This window comes from Crotalus tigris, unplaced genomic scaffold (genome assembly GCF_016545835.1).
Source record: "Crotalus tigris isolate CLP2741 ecotype Arizona unplaced genomic scaffold, ASM1654583v1 scf7180000017560.2302168, whole genome shotgun sequence".
Lineage (NCBI taxonomy): Eukaryota > Metazoa > Chordata > Lepidosauria > Squamata > Viperidae > Crotalus > Crotalus tigris.
This window is the reverse complement of record NW_024096474.1, coordinates 2116351-2138211: the sequence shown is the minus strand read 5'-3', so window position 1 is coordinate 2138211 and position 21861 is coordinate 2116351. Positions and strand designations below refer to the sequence as shown.

Below are 21861 nucleotides of genomic sequence, written 5' to 3'. Positions count from 1 at the left end.
CTCAGCTGGAATACTGTCACCTCCACTAGCTTTGTTGTTGCTCAGATTTTCTAAGGCCCATTTCACTTCACATTCTAGGATGTCTGGTTCGAGGTCAGTGACCATCTCATTGTGGTTATCTGGGATGTTAAGCTCATTCTTGTATAGTTCTTCTGTGTAGTTTTGCCATCTCTTCTTAATCTCTTCTGCCTCTGTTACGTCTCTGCCATTTTGGTTCTTTATCATGCCCATCTTTGCATGAAACATTTCCTTCATATCTCCAATTTTCTTGAAGAGATCTCTGGCCCTCCCTATTCTGTTGTTTTCTTCTATTTCTTTGCACTGTTCATTTAAGAAGGCATTCTTATATCTTCTAGCTACTCTCTGGAATTCTGCATTCAATTGGGTGTATCTTTCTCTTTCTCCTTTGCCTTTCGCTTCCCTTCTTTCCTCAGCTATTTGCAAAGCTTCCTCAGACAGCCATTTTGCTTTCTTGCATTTCTTTTTTTTGGGGATGGTTTTAGTTGCTACCTCTTGTACAATGTTGCGAACTTCCATCCATAGTTCTTCAGGCACTCTGTCTATCAGATCCAGTTCCTTAAATCTATTTGTCACCTCTACTGTATATTCATCAGGAATATGATTTAGTTCATACCTGAGTGGCCTAGTGCTTTTCCCTACTTTTTTCAATGTAAGCCTAAATTTTGCAATGAGAAGCTCATGATCTGAGCCACAGTCAGCTCCTGGTCTTGTTTTTACTGACTGTATAGAGCGTCTCCATCTTTGGCTGCAGAGCACATAGTCAATCTGATTTCTATGTTGACCGTCTGGTGATGTCCATGTGTAGAGCCGTCTCTTGGGTTGTTGGAAAAGAGTGTTTGTTATGACCATCGTATTCTCTTGACAAAATTCTATCAGCCTGGGCCCTGCTTCATTTTGTACTTCAAGGCCAAACTTGCCTGTTATTCCGGTTATCTTTTGGCTTCCTACCTTAGCATTCCAATCCCCCATGATGATAAGGACATCATTTTTTGGTGTTAATTCTATAAGGTGCTGTAGGGCTTCATAGAACCGGTCAATTTCATCCTCTTCAGCACCAGTGGTTGGGGTATAGATTTGGACTACTGTGATACTGAATGGTTTGCCTTGGATTCGAATTGAGATCATTCTGTCATTTTGGGGATTGTATCCCAGTATTGCTTTTCCTATTCTTTTATTGACTATGAAGGCTACTCCATTTCTTCTGAGGGATTCTTGCCCACAGTAGTATACCTGATGGTCATCTGAGTTAAATTCACCCATTCCTGTCCATTTTAGTTCGCTGATTCCTAAGATGTCGATGTTCAGTCTTTTCATCTCTTTTTTGACTACGTCTAGCTTGCCTTGATTCATGGATCTTACATTCCAGGTTCCTATGGAGAAAAAATCTTTACAGCATCGGACTTTCCTTTCACCACCAGATATATCCACAGCTGAGCGTCCTTTCTGCTTTGGCCCAGTCGCTTCATTCTTTCTGGCGCTACTAGTACTAGCCCTCCGCTCTTCCCCAGTAGCATATTGGACACCTTCCGACCTGACAAAATGTGATCCACTGGAGAAGGAAATGGCAAACCACTCCAGTATCTTTGCCATGAAAACCTCATGGACAGTACTAAAGGGAAAAAAGATATCTGGGTTTACTGTGTATTTAATATCTTGGCTATCTAGGAATAACTATTCCAAGGAAATTGGTTTGTTTCCATATGTAAAAATATCAAATTGTTTATTTATTAATGTTGATATAAATTGATGGCTAATGGTCTGACAAAGATTGTTATGGCTGCACATTTTTCTACTACTTTGAGTTAAGAATTAGACAGTCATTATACTATACTGTACTATAGCACAAAATTTCACAATTAAAAAAACAAATCTTTCTCCCCAAATGCAGTCCCACCACCAGATAATGTGACTCCATCACTTTGCAATTCCAAGCCCCTCAAAAAATACTACGTAATCTGTTATACCTTCAGTTATTTAGGCATTGAATGAGGCAGAGTGTTGAAACAGCAAACAAGTTTATTAACTCAGAACAAAAGCAGTACTAAAGGCTGCTGCACAGCTATTTATACAGTTAGCCTCTAGGTGGCAACCAATAAGTTTAAAGCAGCGGTTCTCAACCTATGGGTCGTGATCCCATTTGGGGTCGAACGACCATTTCACGGGGGTCACCAAACAAGGCTGTCCGCCATTTTTTTCCCCTTTTCCGTAGCTGTGCTACTCCCTCTTATTGGCTTTCGAAAGTGCCACAGGTGGTACGCAGAGCCGTTCCTGCCTCCCTCCTCTTTGCGCATGCACAGCTTTTTTCTATATAAAGTTAGGAAGTTTCAGTTTCGGAGCACGTGGCAGAAAGCAAGACAGAGAACAAGTGGCAGAAAGCAAGAGAGAACAAGCAGCAGAAAGTAAGAGAGAGAACAAGCAAAATCGGTAACCGCTGAGCTTCCCCTGCTTAGCAGAGGAATATATATATATATATATATATATATATATATATATATATATATATACACATACATACATACATACATACATACATACATATATATATATATATTAGTTGTTCTGTTTTTATTATTATTATTTTCCTGCCCGGTCCATTTCTTTCCCTGCATTTCATACTTTCCTGCTTACTCCATTCCTCAGTCTCGAGCGCCTTGATTCTTCGCCCTGCTTTAATTATTATTTTTTAAAAGGGAAAACGGGGAGAGAAGGGCGGGGGGAGGGAAGGGAGAGAAAGAGAGAGATCTAGTTTTAAAGAAGCGAAGGGAAAAGAAGAGGCGAAAGAAAAACTTTGGCTCGATTGAAGCAGGCTCAGTCCATTTCTTGGGCTGCCCCGGCTGGGGGCGGAGGGGGGGGAAGAAGGGATCGCCGCAGTTTCCACTCGGAGTCAGCCGAAGTTGGGCTGGGGTTGGGCGAAGGAAGAAGGCTGAGGGCCGATGCGGAGGGTCAGAGGCGAAGGGGGTGTGCTGGGTCTAACCCTGAGGGCTGCGGAGGGAAGCGGGGCAGAAAATGGAAGGAAGGGAGGGGACGGGTTGCTCGCGCCTGGCGGGGCTCTTTCTGGAAGGAAACCCGCGTAGAGGGCTGAGACTGGCGGGGAGGGCTTTCCTCAGTGTTGGGCGGGTGCAGAGAGTTACGCTCCATCCTTTCCTAGCAATCCAGCGAGACTCCACTCAGCTTTCCTGGGAGGGGGAGGGGGGCTGGAGCCTTTCTAACAGTGGTGGTCAAGCGATGGCGCCTCCACCCTGCTCCTCCGTCAGCCCCCGATTTACCTCCTTTCCCCAAAATCCAGGAGGACCCTCGAGCAGAGCGGGTGGTTTTCTTACCTCCAGTGCGCCCCTTCCTCCCTTGCTTGCTTGGAACAAGGGGGCAGCAGCCACCCCTGAGTCGCTCATCCCAGCCCTGTCCTGCTTGTAGATTGTTGGCCAGACTCCCCCCCCACCCGTCCGCCTCGCGGGTCTGTCTGAAAGCAGCGAAAAACTTTGCTGCAACTCAGCGGCTGTGCCCAGTTTGCTGAGCGCCTGCGTGAACTTCTGAGTCTCCGAGGATGAGGAGGAGGAAGCGGACTGAAGAGACATGGTTGCCATCCTTCCCCCCTCGGTCCTCCGCTTCTTCCTCTCAGAACCAGTTCTTCCCGGTGGCCCCTCTCGCCGCGGGAAAGCCGAGCCCGGCCCGGCCACCTCTCAGGGCACTGCCTTGTCAGCGCTCGAAAGCCCCATCCCCCCTCCCTACCTTGTCAAGCGCAGCCATCCGATCTGCCTGCCGGTGCCTCTCGTGTCGCAATTGGCTCGGCACCGGCTGGCCTTGTGCCGCCGCTCCTGTCAGGTAGCCCCTCCCTTTCATGAGACAGCGCCCGCTGCCGTCACTCCCCTGCCTCCAAACACTGGCACGCTCGGGAGACAGCGATCCCTTGGAGGCTGATTGGCGCAAGTGGAATGGAGGAGGCGTGGCTTTCTAATAAGATGTGGTGTCACTTTAAGAAAAAGAAAAATTATTCCCCCCCCGCCCCATCCCCCCTTCTGGCAAAATGTCTCTGTCTATGCAGGGACACGTTGGAGAAAGCAATGGAAAGATGCAGACGGGCCAGTCCGTCCTCCAGGGCTCCTCCCGTTCTCGCTGATGCCAAAAGTGAGGAAAGATTTCTGGAAACTTTTGATTTCCTTTGCCAAATGCACAGCCCCCCCTCTCCACCCTAAAATAACACATTGCCAGGAAATGGAATGCTGGCTGATATTATTATTATTATGGTTAGTCAGCCAGATGTTTAGACTGGATTTGGCATTTTTGTCCTATCGAGTCCTTCCCAAGGACCTGGGACAGGCAGGCGTGTTGTGCTTTGATGGCCTTCAAACTATCTTGGCAGAACGTAAGCTGTTCCAAGGCTGCCTTTTTGCAATTGACTGATGGTGATTTTGTTAATGCCAATGATGTTCCAGATGTTATTGATATTATTATTCTACTTTCCTAAGCCAGTCTTTTTATCCCCCCTCTTTTAAAGGCTAAACTTTATTAGCAAAATGGGGGGGGTGTTTCTGTGGCATGCATCTGTAATTCCAGTCAAAGAGGAATTCGCTCTATTGAGAGAAGAACTTTTTTCTCTGTAGCGGCAATCTTCCCTTCTTAACTCTCCCACATCCCTACCCCATTTTGATGGCTGATTCAGAGGAATAGCCTGGAATAGTTGGAAAGGATAGACTCTCCTGGAGATTTTGTGGGGAGAGGAAACTCATATGTCAAGAATCCTCAGCAAATGGGTGCTTGTGTTGAAATCCAGAGAAATGTTTTTTTTCTAGTTACAACCTGTGTCATTTGGGGGTGGCCATGTCCACCAGATACAGAGCTGCAGATACCCAGAATTGGTCCTGCAACCTTCCATTGTCTCCCACTGACTCAGATCCACTTAAAAAATATTCCTCTACTCTGCTTTTTTCCAAGTACAAACAAATGCTCAAAGAAATCAGCTTGGACTTTGGAAGGAGGTGGCATCAGTATGCTGATGGCATTTTGCTTGCCTTGTGTTTGGCCCAGAATCAGTGTCTGAGATCAGTAAGGGATTGGGAGGGAGCCAGTCAACTAGCTGAGCTGATTGTGCAGTCAAATGGTGTCAGTCTGCTTTCCTTTCCTCGTTAATGAATCTTCTTCAACTGGATGGCCTCTTGATGTATGGATTAGAATTTGCCTCAACTGATGCTATCAACTGGTGATCTGGAGATACAGATCTTTGATACAGTTTTGGTAACTTCTGCAATGTGCTGCCTATGACTTCTGGTTTGTGGTTTGGTGATCTCTGTGGTATTCCATTTCTAGTTTCAGTTTCTGTTACTACTAAACCTGTTTTAAGACTTTATCAATTTACAATTTCCATAATCAAATATTGTTTTACATCAACAGATTATCACTTCAAGTATCTCTTCCAGATATGTTCAAGTTCTTAATCTCTCTCATCCCTCTTTTAATCACCAGTCTTTTATTTCTTCTTCCAATAATAACTAACTTAGTTAAAAAAAAAATGTTAAACCTTACTTTATTTCAGTTCATTACACAAACTTGAAATTATATCCAAATAATTATCATACCTTATCAGATCATATTATTATACACAAAAATCACCTAATTAATTTAAGCACTTCAAAGTTCCAGTCTAAAAACTCAACATTTTTTCAATTCAAGTACATATATATGTCTATGTATTGAGCAGATTCTGCCTATACTCCCTGAGATTGGGTGGTGCATCTTGGGCTCCCAAATCATGATGAATACTCAGTTATGTGGCCACCTAAATATGGACTTGTGTTTTCTCATGGTCTCAGATCTCTGGCTAAAAATCTGAATTGCATGAGTCTGGTTTTTTTCCCAGGATAGTAGAGTTGATTTTCCACCAAAGGAGTAAGACTCCTCCCATGGAGTTGGTGATTGCTGGCTGTGAAGTTCTGGGAGTTGAAGTCCACATGCCATAAAATTGTCAAGGTTGAGAAACACTGGGTTTGTAAATAGAACAACACAGAGAATGGTAAATCATAGGAAACTTTAATGAACTGTTTTGACTGAACTATGCCATGTGTCATGTTTTGTATTATTGAAGCTATTGTTACATATTTTCACTAGCAAACCATTCAAGACAATGGATCCGAAGAACATCGGGAAAAGGAAATATAGTGAGGATTTCCTACAATATGGCTTCACGTCAATATATACAGCGAGAATCGAGAAGCCGCAGTGTGTACTTTGTTCAGAAGTTTTATCAGCAGAGTCGATGAAGCCTAACAAACGTAAACACCATTTTGAGAGCAAGCATCCAAGCTATGCTGGCAAGGATACAAACTATTTTAGATCCAAAGCTGATGGACTGGAGAAAGGCAGACTTGACACTGATGGCAAGTACCACAAACAAAATGTAGCAGCCGTTGAAGCGTCATATTTGGTGGCATTCAGAATCGCCAGAGCTATGAAACCTCACACCATTGCTGAGGAGTTACTGTTGCCAGCGACCAAAGACATTGTCGAGTTATGATCAGTGACGAATTTGTGACAAAAGTGAATGAAGTTTCCTTGTCCAATGACACTGTCTGCAGAAGAATAAATGACATCTCTGCTGATATTCTTGATCAGGTAATCCAAGAAATTAAATCTGCTCCACTTCCAATATTTAGTATCCAGCTTGATGAATCTACAGACATTGCAAACTGTTCCCAGTTACTGGTTTACATGAGGTATATTAACAATGGCAACTTTAAAGACAAGTTTCTGTTTTGCAAACCTCTTGAAACAACAACTACTGCACATGATGTATTTGACACAGTTGGTTCATTTCTGAAAGAGCATAACATATCTTGGGGAAAGGTTTGCAGTGTTTGCACAGATGGTGCTCCAGCTATGCTAAGATGTAGATCTGGATTTCAACGTTTGGTACTGAATGAGTCACCAAAAGTCATCGGAACTCGCTGTATGATTCATCGGCAAATATTAGCAACAAAGACACTGCCACAAGAATTACGAGAAGTAATGAAAAGCTTCATAAATTGTGTCAACTTTGTAAAGGCAAGCAGCTTAAACACATGACTGTTTTCACAACTGTGCAACGAGTTGGATGCGCCAAACAATGCTCTGCTATTTCACACTGAAGTCAGATGATTGTCGAAAGGAAAAGTTTTAAAACGTGTTTTTGAGCTTCGTGATGAACTCAAAACATTTTTTATTCAGAAAGCAAGACCGCAGTTTGAAGTTCTTTTCAGCGATAACAGTGAACTGCAGAAAATAGCTTACTTGGTTGACATCTTTGCCATCTTGAATGAGTTAAATTTATCACTGCAAGGACCAAATGCAATGTGCCTTGATTTGTCTGAAAAGATCCAATCATTCCAAATGAAACTGCAGCTTTGGCAAAAAAAAATTGGATGAAAATAAAATTTACATGTTGCCTACCTTATCTGCTTTCTTTGAGGAACATGACATTGAACCAGACAACAGGATTACATTGATAAAATCTGTTAAAGAACACCTGCGCATGCTTGCAGATGAAATTTCATCGTACTTTCCAAATCTACCTGATACCCCATTTGCACTTGCCAGAAGCCCATTCACAGTCAACGTTGAAAATGTTCCTGAGACAGCATAAGAGGAGTTCATTGAACTTATTAACAGTGATGCAGAGAGAACTGATTTCTCCACAATGCCAGTTACAAAATTCTGGATCAAATGTTTGCAGTCATATCCTGTTCTGTCTGAGACTGTGTTGCGCCTTCTTCTTCCATTTCCAACAACATATCTTTGTGAAACAGGGTTTTCCAGCTTGTTGGTTATCAAGTCTAAATACAGAAATAGACTTGTTGTGGAAGATGATCTTCGGTGTGCTCTTGCAAAAACTGCCCTGAGAATTTCTGATCTGGTGAAAAATAAGCAACCTCAACCTTCACACTGATGTTGGCTTTTTACGCATACTGTTGAAAAATGTAGCAATGTAGTTTACTGTTGTTATATTAAGACTGTTACCCATGCTACACCATGCTTCAACACAAAATTTCATTGTTTTGTAATTAAAAATAAATATTTAACAATATATAATTACATATTGTTTTTGTGATTAATCACTATGCTTTAATTATGTTCAATGCAAATACATCCTGCATATCAGATATTTACATTGCAATTCATAACAGCAGCAAAATTACAGTTATGAAATAGAAATAATTTTATGGTTGGGGGTCACCACAACATGGTTCCACATTTAAAGGCAGGGTACACATGCATTAAAATACATGCAGCGGCGGCACAGCATTAAAGGTGGCCGGGGCTGTCTTTCTTGCCACGCCCACTTGGTGGCCATGTCCACTTAGTGGCCACACCCACTTGGTGGCCACACCCACTCAACCACACCCACTTGGCCACGCCCCCAGCACCCAGCAATGTATAAGTGGGTTTCAGGTAATTTATGGTTGGGGGTCACCACAACATGGGGAACTGTATTATGGGGTCACGGCATTAGAAAGGTTGAGAACCACTGGTTTAAAGTAACAGTTTCCCACCCCACGCCTCATTATCAGCTTGGAGACAGGTAGTCTGGCTTTCAGTAACAGCAACTGTTAAACAATACAGCAATGTAGGTCAGAAATTAAGCAAGTGTTTTAAAACAGGTGTGGCCAATACATTACATAATCCATGGAGACCAAAAGGTTGTGAAACCCTGCAACTAAATAATTATACATTATACATAGAAAAATAGCCAGCCAGGAAGCAGGCTATGCAAAAGCTATTTCTTCCTGACAGTTTTACTTGTAGATTTTTTTTAAAAAAATAAATGTCTACCATGAGAACTTCCAGCTGCAGCCAGAAATAGGGTAACACAGAGAAAAGTTTGTCACTAAAGTAAGTAGGGACCCAGAATTTCCCATCACATCATGTGTAAAAATTCCTATACAAAAATAAAAATATGTTTAGCATTCCTAAAACCTAATCAGACAAGCAAATTTTACTAAACTCATTTAAATTACTGATTGGGTATGCTTCATAGATGACCACATGTTTTTTTCTCTTATTTTCTCTTATTCCTGCTCTAGATAAGATTTATTTAGCTCTCCTCAGAGAAATGTGTCAACTCGATTTTAGATGCAATCAATCATTTAAAATCCTTTTAGTCTTCTCCTTCAAACATCCAGATAATAGTAAGACCAGCCATATAGCAAGAGTACATCTCTTTACAATGCAGAAATACATTTACATTGCAATTTGGATCTACATATGTGTAATTTCTTAATGAATGAGTTATCTGTCAATGTGACTCTGTGCCCTTGCATATGCATTAATTATTTCAGTTTTCAGAAGGTTCACTCCCTGGAATGAAGTGCACTGGGATCATACTATATCTATGAAAATGCTATTTTCTTTACCTTCATAAGCCATTTTTATAATGCAATGACATGTGCCATAGCTTCTTACAGAATATAAAATCCCCTCTCTTGCTTCTCCCCCAGGAGATTAACTGACCCCAAGCAGCCACATTTCTAATATGAAATAGGAGGACTCAGCTGGATCCTTAGCTGGAGCTCCCAAGATCCTAGCTACTAAGAAAAAAACCACAGACCTCATAAAGCAATTCTTTAAACCAAAGATCTCAAAATAGGACACTTCCTGCATCGTATTTTCTTTATGAAGCAGCTTCTTTCAAAGCCCAGCCTCACATTCACTAGTTTCTCAGTTGTCTTGAGCAATGACAGTGACTTAGCTTCAGACCATGAGGCTACAACTTATCATCAAGCCAACATTATGTTCATATGAATCCTTTGATTCTAAAATATTAAGAGTTTTAAAAATTAAAATGTTCAGTTGCATCCCAAGACTAACTATGAGGTTACAAACATTATACTATATTGTAACAAATGCTTTAGAAATGGTTAGACCAGTGCTTCTCAACGTTTGTGTGATGGCGACCCCCGTCACACAAACGTGCCGCGCATGCGTGGCGCCGCCCCCATGCGCGGCGGCGCCCCCCGAGGGGGAAAAATGGCGGATCGCCTTGTTTGGCGACCCCCGAGAAATGGTCGATTGACCCCAAATGGGGTCGCGACCAATAGGTTGAGAACCGCTGGGTTAGACCTTTGTTGCAGCAGTTGATGTGAAATACTATTAAAGACATCACATGCAAAATCTAATCTATACTAAGTCCTGTGAATGTGCCCTCTCTAAAATTCACACAACATTCTAGCATGTAAAATACTACTTGTAGTTTAAAATGATAACATTAAGAAGAAAACTAAAGAGTAAGAGATCTAGTGTGATGTAGTCCTCGCTGAGTTGAATTACAGGTAGGAGATCAAGTTTGAGTTCATCCTTAGTCAATGAAGTCCACTGGGTGACTTTGGACCAAAGGCTCCCTCTCAGTCAAATCTACTTCAGAGACTGTGGTTGTAGAGAAAAACAAGAGGAGGGAACACTAGGTGACCCAGATTGAGTTCCTGAGTGAAAGATGGGACAAAGATCTCCAATTAAATATTATTTAATAAACATGGAGTAAGGAAGTGCAGCAATTGCAGCCTCAAGAACTGTTTCCATTGTATTAGCTGGCCTTTTAAATATGTTGTCGGCATGGGAATTACTGTCTGTGCAGATCAAACAACCGTAGAAGCAAAACTAATCAGATGTAACTTTTTGACATCATTGCACATCATTCAGAAGTAAACTCCAACCAAATTGAGTTGAGTTGACTAAGTCTAAGAGTGCTACACATGTGGCAAAATGTCCACACCTGAAATCATAAGAATGACAAGAACCTGAGGAAAGCAGCAAAACGTGTAGGTTGCCATAAGCTACTTAAAATTTATTTGCAATTAATATGACTTATTCAAGAATGCATTATGTTATGAACTCCTTCACCAGTATTTGTAATCATCGCAGGTTCCTACAGAAAATCTGCAGATGTAAATCTATTCAACATTTGAAAAGGAGACCATATGTATCCCAAAGGAAGAATGACATAGTGTGTATATATGGAGAAAAAAATCAACTTGAATTGAACTTAAAATTCAGTCTACCAACATAGATGGCAAAATTTATCAAACTATTTGCATACATACATACTGTACATACAATACATACCAGTGTATTTGGGCACAAATAATCCAGACTTTACCTGACTGACCTGAAAGGGAACCTCGGAGCCATGGTAGACAGAAGTTACTATAAAAAGGGCAACTCATTAGGAAGGGAACCACCAATATAATAATACTCATTTGCAAATCTATGATGAAAGCCCATTTGTCTGCAATACTGCTCACTGCTCCTAAAGAATATTATACAACTAGAAAAGATGCAAAAATTTGTAATGTTTATGGGGAGTTGTAGAACAACTGCCCTATGAGGAAAGACACTAATAGATGGAGCTCTTATTTTGGAACAAGGGTGAATGAGAACACAAAATCACACATGGTTGAGAAAACATGGAGAGAGCTTTCTCCCTCTCTCACAATGTTAGTAATTGAGGTCATCTACAAATACATAGTGATTCAGAACCATCAGAAGTTAATATTTTACGAGACTGTGTATAGTTAAATGACAGCTAACGTGGGTGGCTTGAAAGGGTTCACAGAGGAATAGGCAATTAGTGGCTACAAATATATTCAGCAATTTATTACTCTAAACAGAATGCGTTAAATACTGCTTGTTGGGAAATAACACCCTAACCCTACTGTTTCTTAATCTGGGTTTATCAGCTTTCCAAATGCATCCAGTTGGCCCACATGTGACATGGAATGCTGGATTAAAAGGACTTTTAGCCTGATCTAGCAGGATTCTTTTTATGTCCTAATACTTCTTCACATTATAGGGATGAAACAAAGTGAACAAAATTATATCTCTATTTTCACAATGCTTAGATTAAAAAAATATGCTTAATTTTATTTCAGCCGCAGCAATAATTAAGAGGCCCATGTGTTATCCCAAACATCTAATTACCTGTGTCTCTGGCAGCCATGGCCTTTATGCTCTGGGAGACAATTACTTGGGCTGGAAGAGTCAAATGGCAAACGGGTTCGCAAAGCCACTGCAGAGATGCTCACAGAGAGAGAGGAGAAGTTGAACAAGGCATAGGTGATTTGGTGGGAGGCAATTTTTCCAGTCATGTTGATGACCAGGGGATTCTGCTGACATGACAGCTCTGATGTAGCTGAGAGAAATTAAAGGAAAATATATTTTTTAAAAAATCATGGTGAAATCTCTCTAAATTAAAAATAGGTAAGAGTTCCTAAAGTTTTTTTTGTGGTGCGAGAGAGGGTTTTATCACAGAGTGGGGGGAAAACTACAGTATAAAGCTTGGAGAGCTATAGTCTTCACAATTTTGCCATTGCAGCATTTGTTCTCTTTTCCCCAATGCAGAGCAATGGTACCTTAGAATAAGAGTGCAGGAGGGCAGCACAGGGAAGTCTGTTCCTGTCCCACCTCTTAATAGAAGGAAAGGGAAGAGAAATGATATGTTAATGTTGCCCAATTTGATACATTGGGGTTTCAACTGCTATCTGAGAATCAATACATTTGAAGAGGGCCAGATCTGGGAAAGCTACTTTAAAAGTGGCAGGGACAGCTTTGTGAGATGAAAGCAATACCCACTTTGGACTTGCACCACAATCAAGAGGAGTTATTGGGTGCTTCAAAAATAGTTGTGTTTCTGTTTCCAACCCTGCTACGAGAAAACCTCACTGCCATCTTTAACCTGAATTCATACTGAGAGCTAAATTGTTTTCAAACTATCTTTTAGACCACTTCTGAAAAACAGCATTCGTACTACTACCAATCTATCACTGCAATAAATATATGGGTTTTTTATGTATTTAGAATGATATTTGGCCAGCCGCATAAAGGCACACCAGACTCTATAGTGTTCTGCAAGAAATGGGACGCTGGACAGTAGCCAGTCACAGGATCCTTAAACAAAGATATTAACACAATTCTGAAAAGAAGGAAACTTAAAAATCAGTGCTATGAAAGAATGCAACATACTGACAAGATAGCAGAAAGTTAAGTGCTTCTTTGTAAGATCCTTTTGCTTTAAACTCTAACTTAGAATTAAAGTAGGCAGGCACATTCTGCTGAGCAGTGATATTTTAGTTTGCAGTTATTCAAATGAAATGATTTGGAACAACTTGTTTTAGAACAAATTCTACATTAGAGTTTTGTCTGACCTACAAGGTTTGTAAAGATTTTGGGGGGGCAGTTGGGGGGGGGAGTTATTCAAACCTAATATCTGTGATTTGACATGAGGCAGCCCATTAACATCAAATAAAGCTGCTACTTATATAACGCAGAACACTGAATTAAAGCAATGTTTTGTTTCCCTTGGTATTCTATACTGAACTATCAAGTCAAACTTTTTGCATCTCACATATAAGTATGCTGCACAATATACTTAATGGGGCAAAACCAAGATCAATCTACATTTTGTAAGTAGTGTTTACTCTACCAAATCACCTGCAATCTTATTAATGCATTGTTACTCACAAAAGCAAAGAAAGAAAGGAAAATGTTGTGTTAACTTCACAGAAATGCCTAGGTAAATTTTTAGTATATCACTTACAGACTCACCAAGGAAATGGTTGTGACCATTGATGTCACCCAAGTGTATCGTCATAGATGGTTTGAGATGGTCACCACTGGAAGTTCCCACAGATGCCAGGAAAACAAAAAGTGAAGTAGCCATTCTGGGTTGGCTGAAACACACCTGAAGAACACCAGTACAAAGACTGAGTATGTTATGACAAGAGCAAAAACAGCAGTTCTGTCAAAAAACTGACAGAAAAACAGAATTTCTTCTTCACCCTATCACTCATCCGTACTATCCTAGAATTTTCCTATTTAAATCTGAAATTGAGTTCATTTAGTTTGGTTATTCAAATCGTTCTTCAAAATTGTTGTTTGAACTCTCAGAGCTATGAACCGTGGTTAACTCCCTATTTCATTTTCAGGAAAACCCAGCTAATAAAGGACTCTATATAAGAACATGCATCATGGTTAATCTAAAGTTAACAATATTCTTCCTTAACCAAGCAAAACTAAAGTCTAATAAGTGAGGTAGGAAATGGTTTTCTATAGAGCCATTGCAGAAGATTTTCAATTAATAGCATTTGAAATTTAGGTTGATCCTTCAGTATTCAGTATCCATGTAGATAGTGCTAGGTTATCAAGGATCACTCTAAGGATTTCCAGACATTCAAACTGTGAAGCCTTCTGATTCCCACAATCCTGTTTGCTAAACAGTTTTCTTTCTTATTCTGATTCAGCTGGATAAGAGAATGAATTCCCACAACTGATACTTTCACTTTTGTGCTGCAATAATTTTATTTTAAACATGCGATTCACCATCACTGTTCTTCAGGACCATCTCTTGGTCATTTCTGGAGATGTATCACAGAAACCAGAGGGATGTAATTTATAAAATAAACCATTCACCTGTTCGAAAACTAGTAGTATATAATCAAGAATACCAACTTAACGAGCAATTCCATTGTAATAATGAAACTTATGAAATGGTAATTTTATCTTAGCCACTAATTAAAAGAGTCACTGACTTCTTATTGTGTATATCCTCATCCATACTACAGAAGTAGTATTATCCTCCAAATATTATTGCAGTGTAAATCCAAATAAATAAATAGATAATAAATAAATAAATACCCACAATCTAACACGTAGGTAGCTTACATTTGTGGAAATGGCAAAACTGGTCAGAGAGGAAACTATAAAGAAATTTTAAAATCCTGGAAAACTTTTATGAAGTGTTTGCTAAAAAAAGAAGAGAAATGATATTTTATGGATTTATTGATAGAAAAAAATGAGAAATAAGGGGCTGAAGGGATTTCTGGAATAGTTAAGAGGGAGAGGAGATGATGGGTCTGTTAAAATCTGTTGAAAAGAATCTCAGAAATCGTTTAGTTTCCTTTCTTTAGTTAATTCTTTTGTTTTTCTTTTTATTTATTGCACTTTATTTTTTTCTTTATTTCTCTTCCCTTCTCTATTTTCTTTAATAAATTTCTTTAATAGATTTCTTCTCTATTTTCTTTAATAGATTAAAAAGTATTTAATAAAAATGATTTTAAAATGTGTATATCCTGACATCTATTATTAAGTATTATTTATTTATTCTTAAATTAATTTTACATTCAACGTATTTTCTTTTCCTATTTTATACTATTCCTCCTCATTGTAAGGGAACGAGGTTGTTCCTGGGAGAACTGAGTAAAGAATATTTCCAGCAAAGTCCACTCAAGGCATGACAGTTATCCTAGCTGTGTAGCTAAAGCTATAGGAACCCAATATCAGGAGCAGCAATATGAGACGATGGAGGTGGATGATCACTTCAAAGGCAATGACCAAAGTATCATTTCAGCAGAAGGCAATACCATTCTTGTGTTTTACCAAACCATCCACATAGATGAACAATATAAAGAAGCTGATAATTATACGTGCCAGATGATGCACTCATCAAACTGATGGAATTCAACATGTTACTGAGGAAGAGCTGTGGATCTAATTGTGTCGATGGTGTGGCTAGATTAAAGCTTTTGAGATGCCTAATTGCTGATGCTATCATGCAGAAAAAGAAAATCTGAAGCTATAAGGCAGGGGTGTCAAACTGCCGGCCCATGGGCCGGTTGCATCATGCGGAGGCCACGCCCACCCTAGCTCTAGCAATGCAAAAAAGAGTCGTGATACATCATGTGATGCAGTGAGTTTGACACCCGTGCTATAAGGAATTACAGTTGAAAAATGGAATGTAAAAATCACGATGCAAAGAAAGCTCAACACAGTAAACAGTGAAGCAAAGCAACCACACATTGATATCTTAGGCACCAGCAAACTGAAATAGTCTGGAATTGGACATTTTCTGTCAGAAAATCTTACCACTTACTGCACAGGATTTGAATAACTCTGAAGCAACATTATTGCTTTCATAGGCAGGAAGACAGTATTTAAGTATAACAAAGTTAATGATCAAATGATATCAACTGGATTGCAGACATCTTTTTAATATGATAATTATACAAATTTATACTCCAACAACTGATGCAGAAGAAGCAGCTGATGAGTTGCATAGACAAGTTCAATGTCAAAATGGCAGAATATGTAAGAAACATGTACTGCTTGGGGCTGTAGCCTGAAATGCTAAAGCTAGAAATAGTAAGGAAGAAAACTTAATTCATTTGTATGAACTAGGAAGCAGAAATAAACCAGGAGAATGCCTTATCAGTTTCTGCCAAAGGATTTATTTGTTGCTAACACAGCCTTCAAACAAATAAAACAGTGCCTGCTTAAGTGGACGTCATTAGATGAAGTATAATTAAATCAAATTGATTTTATTTTTGGCATAGGGTAGAAGAACAGCTCAGCTTTACCAGCAAAGATGTGACTATGGACAGACCATAAAACAGATCACTAAAGTGTTTATGTACAAGTTCCAAGATAGGCTAAAGTGGAAGAAGCAAGCCAAACAGTTTTCATAATATGATTTTCAGCATATGCCCAACATTTTCAAAAACATCAGGAATGGCTTTGAAACTCTGAATTTCATCGATGGAGAACCAAAGGAACTGTGGAACTATGAAATCAAATAAGCCATTAAGCATGCGTGTGAAAAGAAACTGCCAAGACCAAGAAACAGAAGAGAGTAAACTGGATGTCAGAACAGGTAATTTAAATTGCCAAGAGGAGAAGAGAAGTCAAAACCAAGATCTCAGGAAGGGACCTAACAAATAATTTCAGATAACTGTTATAAGAGACAAAAAGCAGTTTTACCATGACATTTTTAAAGACATTAGTGATAGAAACAGAAAAGAAAGAAACAAGAAACTATTTCAAAAGATCTCCAAACTCAGAAGGAATTTCTAACCCCGAACTGGTATGTTAAAAGAACAGAGATAGCAGCTAATTCAAAGAAAGTTTTAAAAAATGAATGGAATATTGTATACTAAAATTTGATAAAACAGAGGTGTCAACTCTCAGGATACCTTATAAAATATTCCTTATTCATACGTATTAGTACTAGAAGATGAAGTTAGATCAGCACTCCATTTATTCCTGGGTCAGAAGGTTATAGGAATTGACAGAATATCTACAGAAATACAGCAAGCAACAGAAAAATTAGTAAGAGCTCTAAGCAAACTATTCCAAGCATATCTGGAGAATACAATGACCAACATATCAGAAGAGGTCATCTTATCTTCCAATATCAAAAAAGGCAAACTTAGTAGAATATGGAAACTATTGTACAATATCATTAATTTTGTGTGTAGGCAAAATTATGTTTAGGATCATCCAATGCACTTTCGAGCCTTATTGTCAGAATCTAATTATATTTCATCTTTAATTATCAAATATAAAAACTCCCAATTCTGCCATCTTTGGATTCTGCCATAAGAGGGAGAGAAGGGGGAGAACAAAGGGGCTTTACGGCCCTCACTTCCTTCAGTTCACTTCAAAGAGCTGAATGCTGAATGTGTGTTTATTGTAACCTCGAAGTGTTAGCATACCAAAGGAGAGTATTTGCCTTCATGTAGTTATCTGAAGTCTCCATCCAGACGGAAGAAAGAAGAAAGAGGGTGGAATTGTGATACTTGAAACTATCACTGGAAGGGGGGTTGATTGGGTGGGACTACTGGGGAACCCCTTAAAACCTTGAATGGAAGAGCTTGAACCCCAAGTCCTGTCTAGCATGCCTGCAACCATTTTCTCTTAATAAAGGATTCCTGTTGGAAGAATTATTCCAAGAGTTCTGTCTTCTTAAGATGCAAAGTGGGGTGGGTCCTTACATTAGACAGGACTTGCAAAATTAATCCACCTGGAAGGGAGACCCTTGCCGGGGGATTTTGCAAAAAATTTACCATGTCAGACAATGGAGAAAGAGAGGGGGAAAACTCCCTGGACAGAGAGCCGCTGACCCAGTTGGAACCTTGCCAGATGTTGGGATCCGAGAGGTCAGATTCCTCGGGAGAAGAAGTGGTGGAGACACAGGACCACAAGCCTCGCTGGTCGATGAACGTTGGAAAGAAAAGTGAGTGGAGAAAGGAATCAAGAAAGGTGACCCTGAGACGGGGGACCAAGCAACCAGAATGGAAGCAGGAGATGGAGAAATCCCTGCACGCAAGTGAAGAGGGAGGAAGCTGGGTACCGTACTCAGACTGGATCCTAGAGAAAGCTATTGACCTGATGAAGAGAACTCTCAGCTCCCTAGGAGAGGAGAATACTGAGCCCTACGGCCGCCCCAGTTCCTGGAGCCACAAAGGGAGAGACACCGAGGGGGATGTGGAACCTGCAACCCCAGGGACATCTACTGATCCAGGAGCCCCCACCCCCTACCGGACCACAGATGGCAATCTGGACGGAAGACACTACCACCCACAACGGAGGCACCGATCCATTCCAAGACGTCCACCGTTGGAGGTGAAATTCAAAGGGGAGCCAACACGCTTGGGGTTTTTCCTAACCCAAGTACTCAGCTACATGGAGGAATATGGGCAGGACATTCCCAGCGACAAAGCCCGCATCCGGATCATGCAATCTGCCCTGGATGGACCAGCTGTGGATTGGGTAGTGAACTTGCATGACTCCAATGCCCCAGAACTCAGTAACTTCAACCGTTTCATGTCTTCTTTGAGAAGACGATTTGAAGACCCCCTGGCTGATCGCAAAGCCCGTGAAAGAATAACAACGATGAGGCAAGGCAAACGCCCAGTGGCCGAGTATACACAAGAATTCCGGGCCATTGCCAGCAAACTGAATTGGCCAGAAGACATCCTCCTTGGCCATTTCAAAGACGGACTAAACTATGATCTATATGATGCTTGCCTGCCCCGAGGGGACCCACATCGACTTGAGGAATGGTACGTCTTGGCAGAGGAAGCAGAGATCGACATATTGAAGAGGCACCACCGAAGAAAACAATGGAGCCGCCCCCCGCCTGAGCTGACACACCAACCGGTGAAATCATCGGATACAGCCAAGAAGCAAATGGGGTGTTTCAAGTGCGGAAGAGAAGGGCATCGAGCTGTAGAATGCCGCTCAAAGGCCCCCCAGCACAACCCAGACAGATCCCCAATCAACAAACCCAGAGAGTATTCAGCTAAGCCAAAAGAAACAGCCATGAGAATGATGGAAATTGCAGAAACCCCCACCTCTGCTCACCAAGGGGAAAGAACTCCAGCCTACACCACAGGGCCGGTGGATGCCTCAGATGACAGCTCGGAGGGCGAACCCCTGGTAAGTGGATGCATCACACCCATCTTCAAAACAGTGACTATATTAATCCCCCCCATGCCCGAAGCTGTGAAGGTGAAAGCCTTAATAGACTCTGGCTGCACCCGCTGCCTCATTAGCCCAACACTAGTGGGGAATCTGGGCATCCCATCCAGGAGACTGGAACAACCAATCTCATTTGGCCAGCTAGATGGATCCATAGCAGGGGGGGTGCCAGCTACCCTAGCCACTCTGCCAATACACCTCTCCCTGGGCAACCATGAAGAGGACTTAACGTTTGTGGTGACCCCAGGTATGGAATGCCCAATGATTCTAGGGATGGAATGGTTGAAAAAATGGAACCCCTGGGTAAATTGGAGGACGACAGAAATCAAATTCCCGAAGGGGGACCCTATGGACTTAAAACCCCAAGGGAGGCTACCAGAATCAAGAATAGAAAAAGCATCCATAGGAGAGGAAAAAAGATTAACAGAAATACCAGAGGAATATAGGGACCTTGCTGAAGTCTTCAGTGAGGAGAGGGCGAATGAGCTTCCCCCCCACCGACCCACAGACTGTACCATTGAATTCAAGCCTGGGGCAAAACTCCCGAAGCCCAGATTATACTCCATGAGCCCAAAGGAGAAGGAGGAAATGGAAAGATTTATAAAAAAAAACCTGGAGAGAGGTTTCATTGAGCCAGCCAAGCCTAAAGTGGCTGCCCCGGTCCTTTTTAGAGAGAAGAAGGATGGCTCTTTACGTTTATGCGTGGATTATAGGGCCCTGAATACAATCAGTGAAAGCAACCTATACCCGCTGCCCCTCATGAAAGACATGCTGTCACACCTATCGAAAGGGAAAATTTTTTCTAAACTAGACTTAAGGGAAGCTTACTATCGCGTGAGAATCAAGGAAGGGGACGAATGGAAGACTGCATTTAACTGCCCCATGGGGTGCTATCAATTCAAAGTCTTGCCATTTGGATTACAAGGGGGCCCTGCAGTCTTTATGCAATTAATCAATGACGTTCTAAGGGAGCACCTATTTAAGGGGGTCCTTGTTTACTTGGACGACATTCTTATCTTTACCGAAACAAAAGAAGAACACGTCAAACTTGTCAGAGCGGTTTTAAAGAAGCTGCGAGCCGCTCACCTATATGCCAAACTCTCAAAATGCGAATTCCACCAGGAAAGGATAGACTACCTAGGCTATCGCATATCCCCACAGGGCATTGAAATGGACCCAGAGAAGGTCAAAGCAGTACTAAATTGGGCACCACCCCGCACAAGAAAGCAACTACAAAGTTTCCTGGGCTTTGCAAATTTTTACCGCCAATTCATCCCCTCATTTGCACAGATAGCCTTGCCCCTCACTAACTTACTAAAAACGAAGGGAACATCCTCAGTAAAACCTAGCCAGCCACTAACATGGACAATGGAGTGCCAAGCAGCGTTTGAGAGACTAAAGAGACTTTTTTCTGCCGAACCAGTACTAAGGCACCCAGACATGGACAAGCCCTTCATAATACAGGCAGATGCAAGTGATGTGGCAGTGGGGGCTGTGCTATTACAAGAAAATGATGATGCAGTATTGCAACCCTGTGCATATACATCCAAGAAACTCACGGAAACAGAACAGCGCTGGCCCGTATGGGAGAAGGAGGCTTATGGGATACGTTGGGCATTACTCACGTGGCGACAGTTCCTGGAAGGCAACAAAATCCCCTTCCAGGTGTGGACTGATCACAAAAATTTAGAAGCCCTGAAAACTTCCAGGAAACTCAATCCCAAACAAGCCCGCTGGTCCCAGCATTTTCACCAATTCCAATTTAAGCTCAAACATTTACCAGGAAGAAAGAACTTCCTGGCAGATGCACTATCTCGCATGCCCCAATATAACAGCGCACGAACCACAGACTCTAGACCAATAATGGCAGAGTCACAACTGGCAGCGCCAGTAACCACAAGAACCCAAGCCAAAATAAAACCACAACTGGACAGCCAAACTGGGATTGAATTCAGAAAAAGTTTGGAAACAGATGAATGGTTCCAGAAAAACAAACATGTGTGCACAATGAGAGACGGATTGCCTTGGGTAGGGGAAAAGTTATATATACCAACAACTCAAAGACTAACTTTCATGCACCTTTGCCATGACACAAAATCAGCAGGGCATTTTGGATTTGTAAAAACTTTACACTTAATTAAACGGCAATTTTGGTGGCCATCAATAAAAAAGGACATAGAAAGTTATGTTGCCAGCTGCCCAACCTGTGCATCAGCAAAGAGGTTGCAAGGGAAATCGCCAGGGCTATTACAACCAGTGGCAAGTCCCTCAGCCCCCTGGAGGGAAATAGCCATGGATTTTATAGTGGAATTGCCAGAAAGCAATGGGAATACTGTTATCTGGACAGTCACGGACCTATTTTCCAAACAGGTGCACTTTATCCCTTGCCAAAAGATTCCCACTGCAAAGGCCTTAGCAAAACTTTTCATCCAGCACATTTACAGATTGCACGGGGCACCCCAACGCATCATCTCTGATAGGGGAGTGCAATTTACATCTGCATTTTGGAAGGAATTTTTATCCCTCTTAGGGACCACTCAGAGATTGACATCTAGCCACCACCCTCAAGGG

At 41.3% G+C, this 21861-nt stretch overlaps 1 protein-coding gene across 1 annotated transcript in view; it reads right to left on the bottom strand.

Annotated features, from left to right (window-relative positions):
- PAPPA2 (pappalysin 2) overlaps positions 1-21861 on the bottom strand; it is a 231922-nt gene that overhangs the window by 68136 nt on the left and 141925 nt on the right. Inside the window, exons 12-13 of the mRNA XM_039348678.1 lie at positions 13582-13717; positions 11959-12169 (exon numbers count right to left, since the gene is read on the bottom strand). Coding sequence (XP_039204612.1) covers positions 11959-12169; positions 13582-13717 — 347 coding nt within the window. The remainder of the gene's footprint in view (positions 1-11958; positions 12170-13581; positions 13718-21861) is intronic.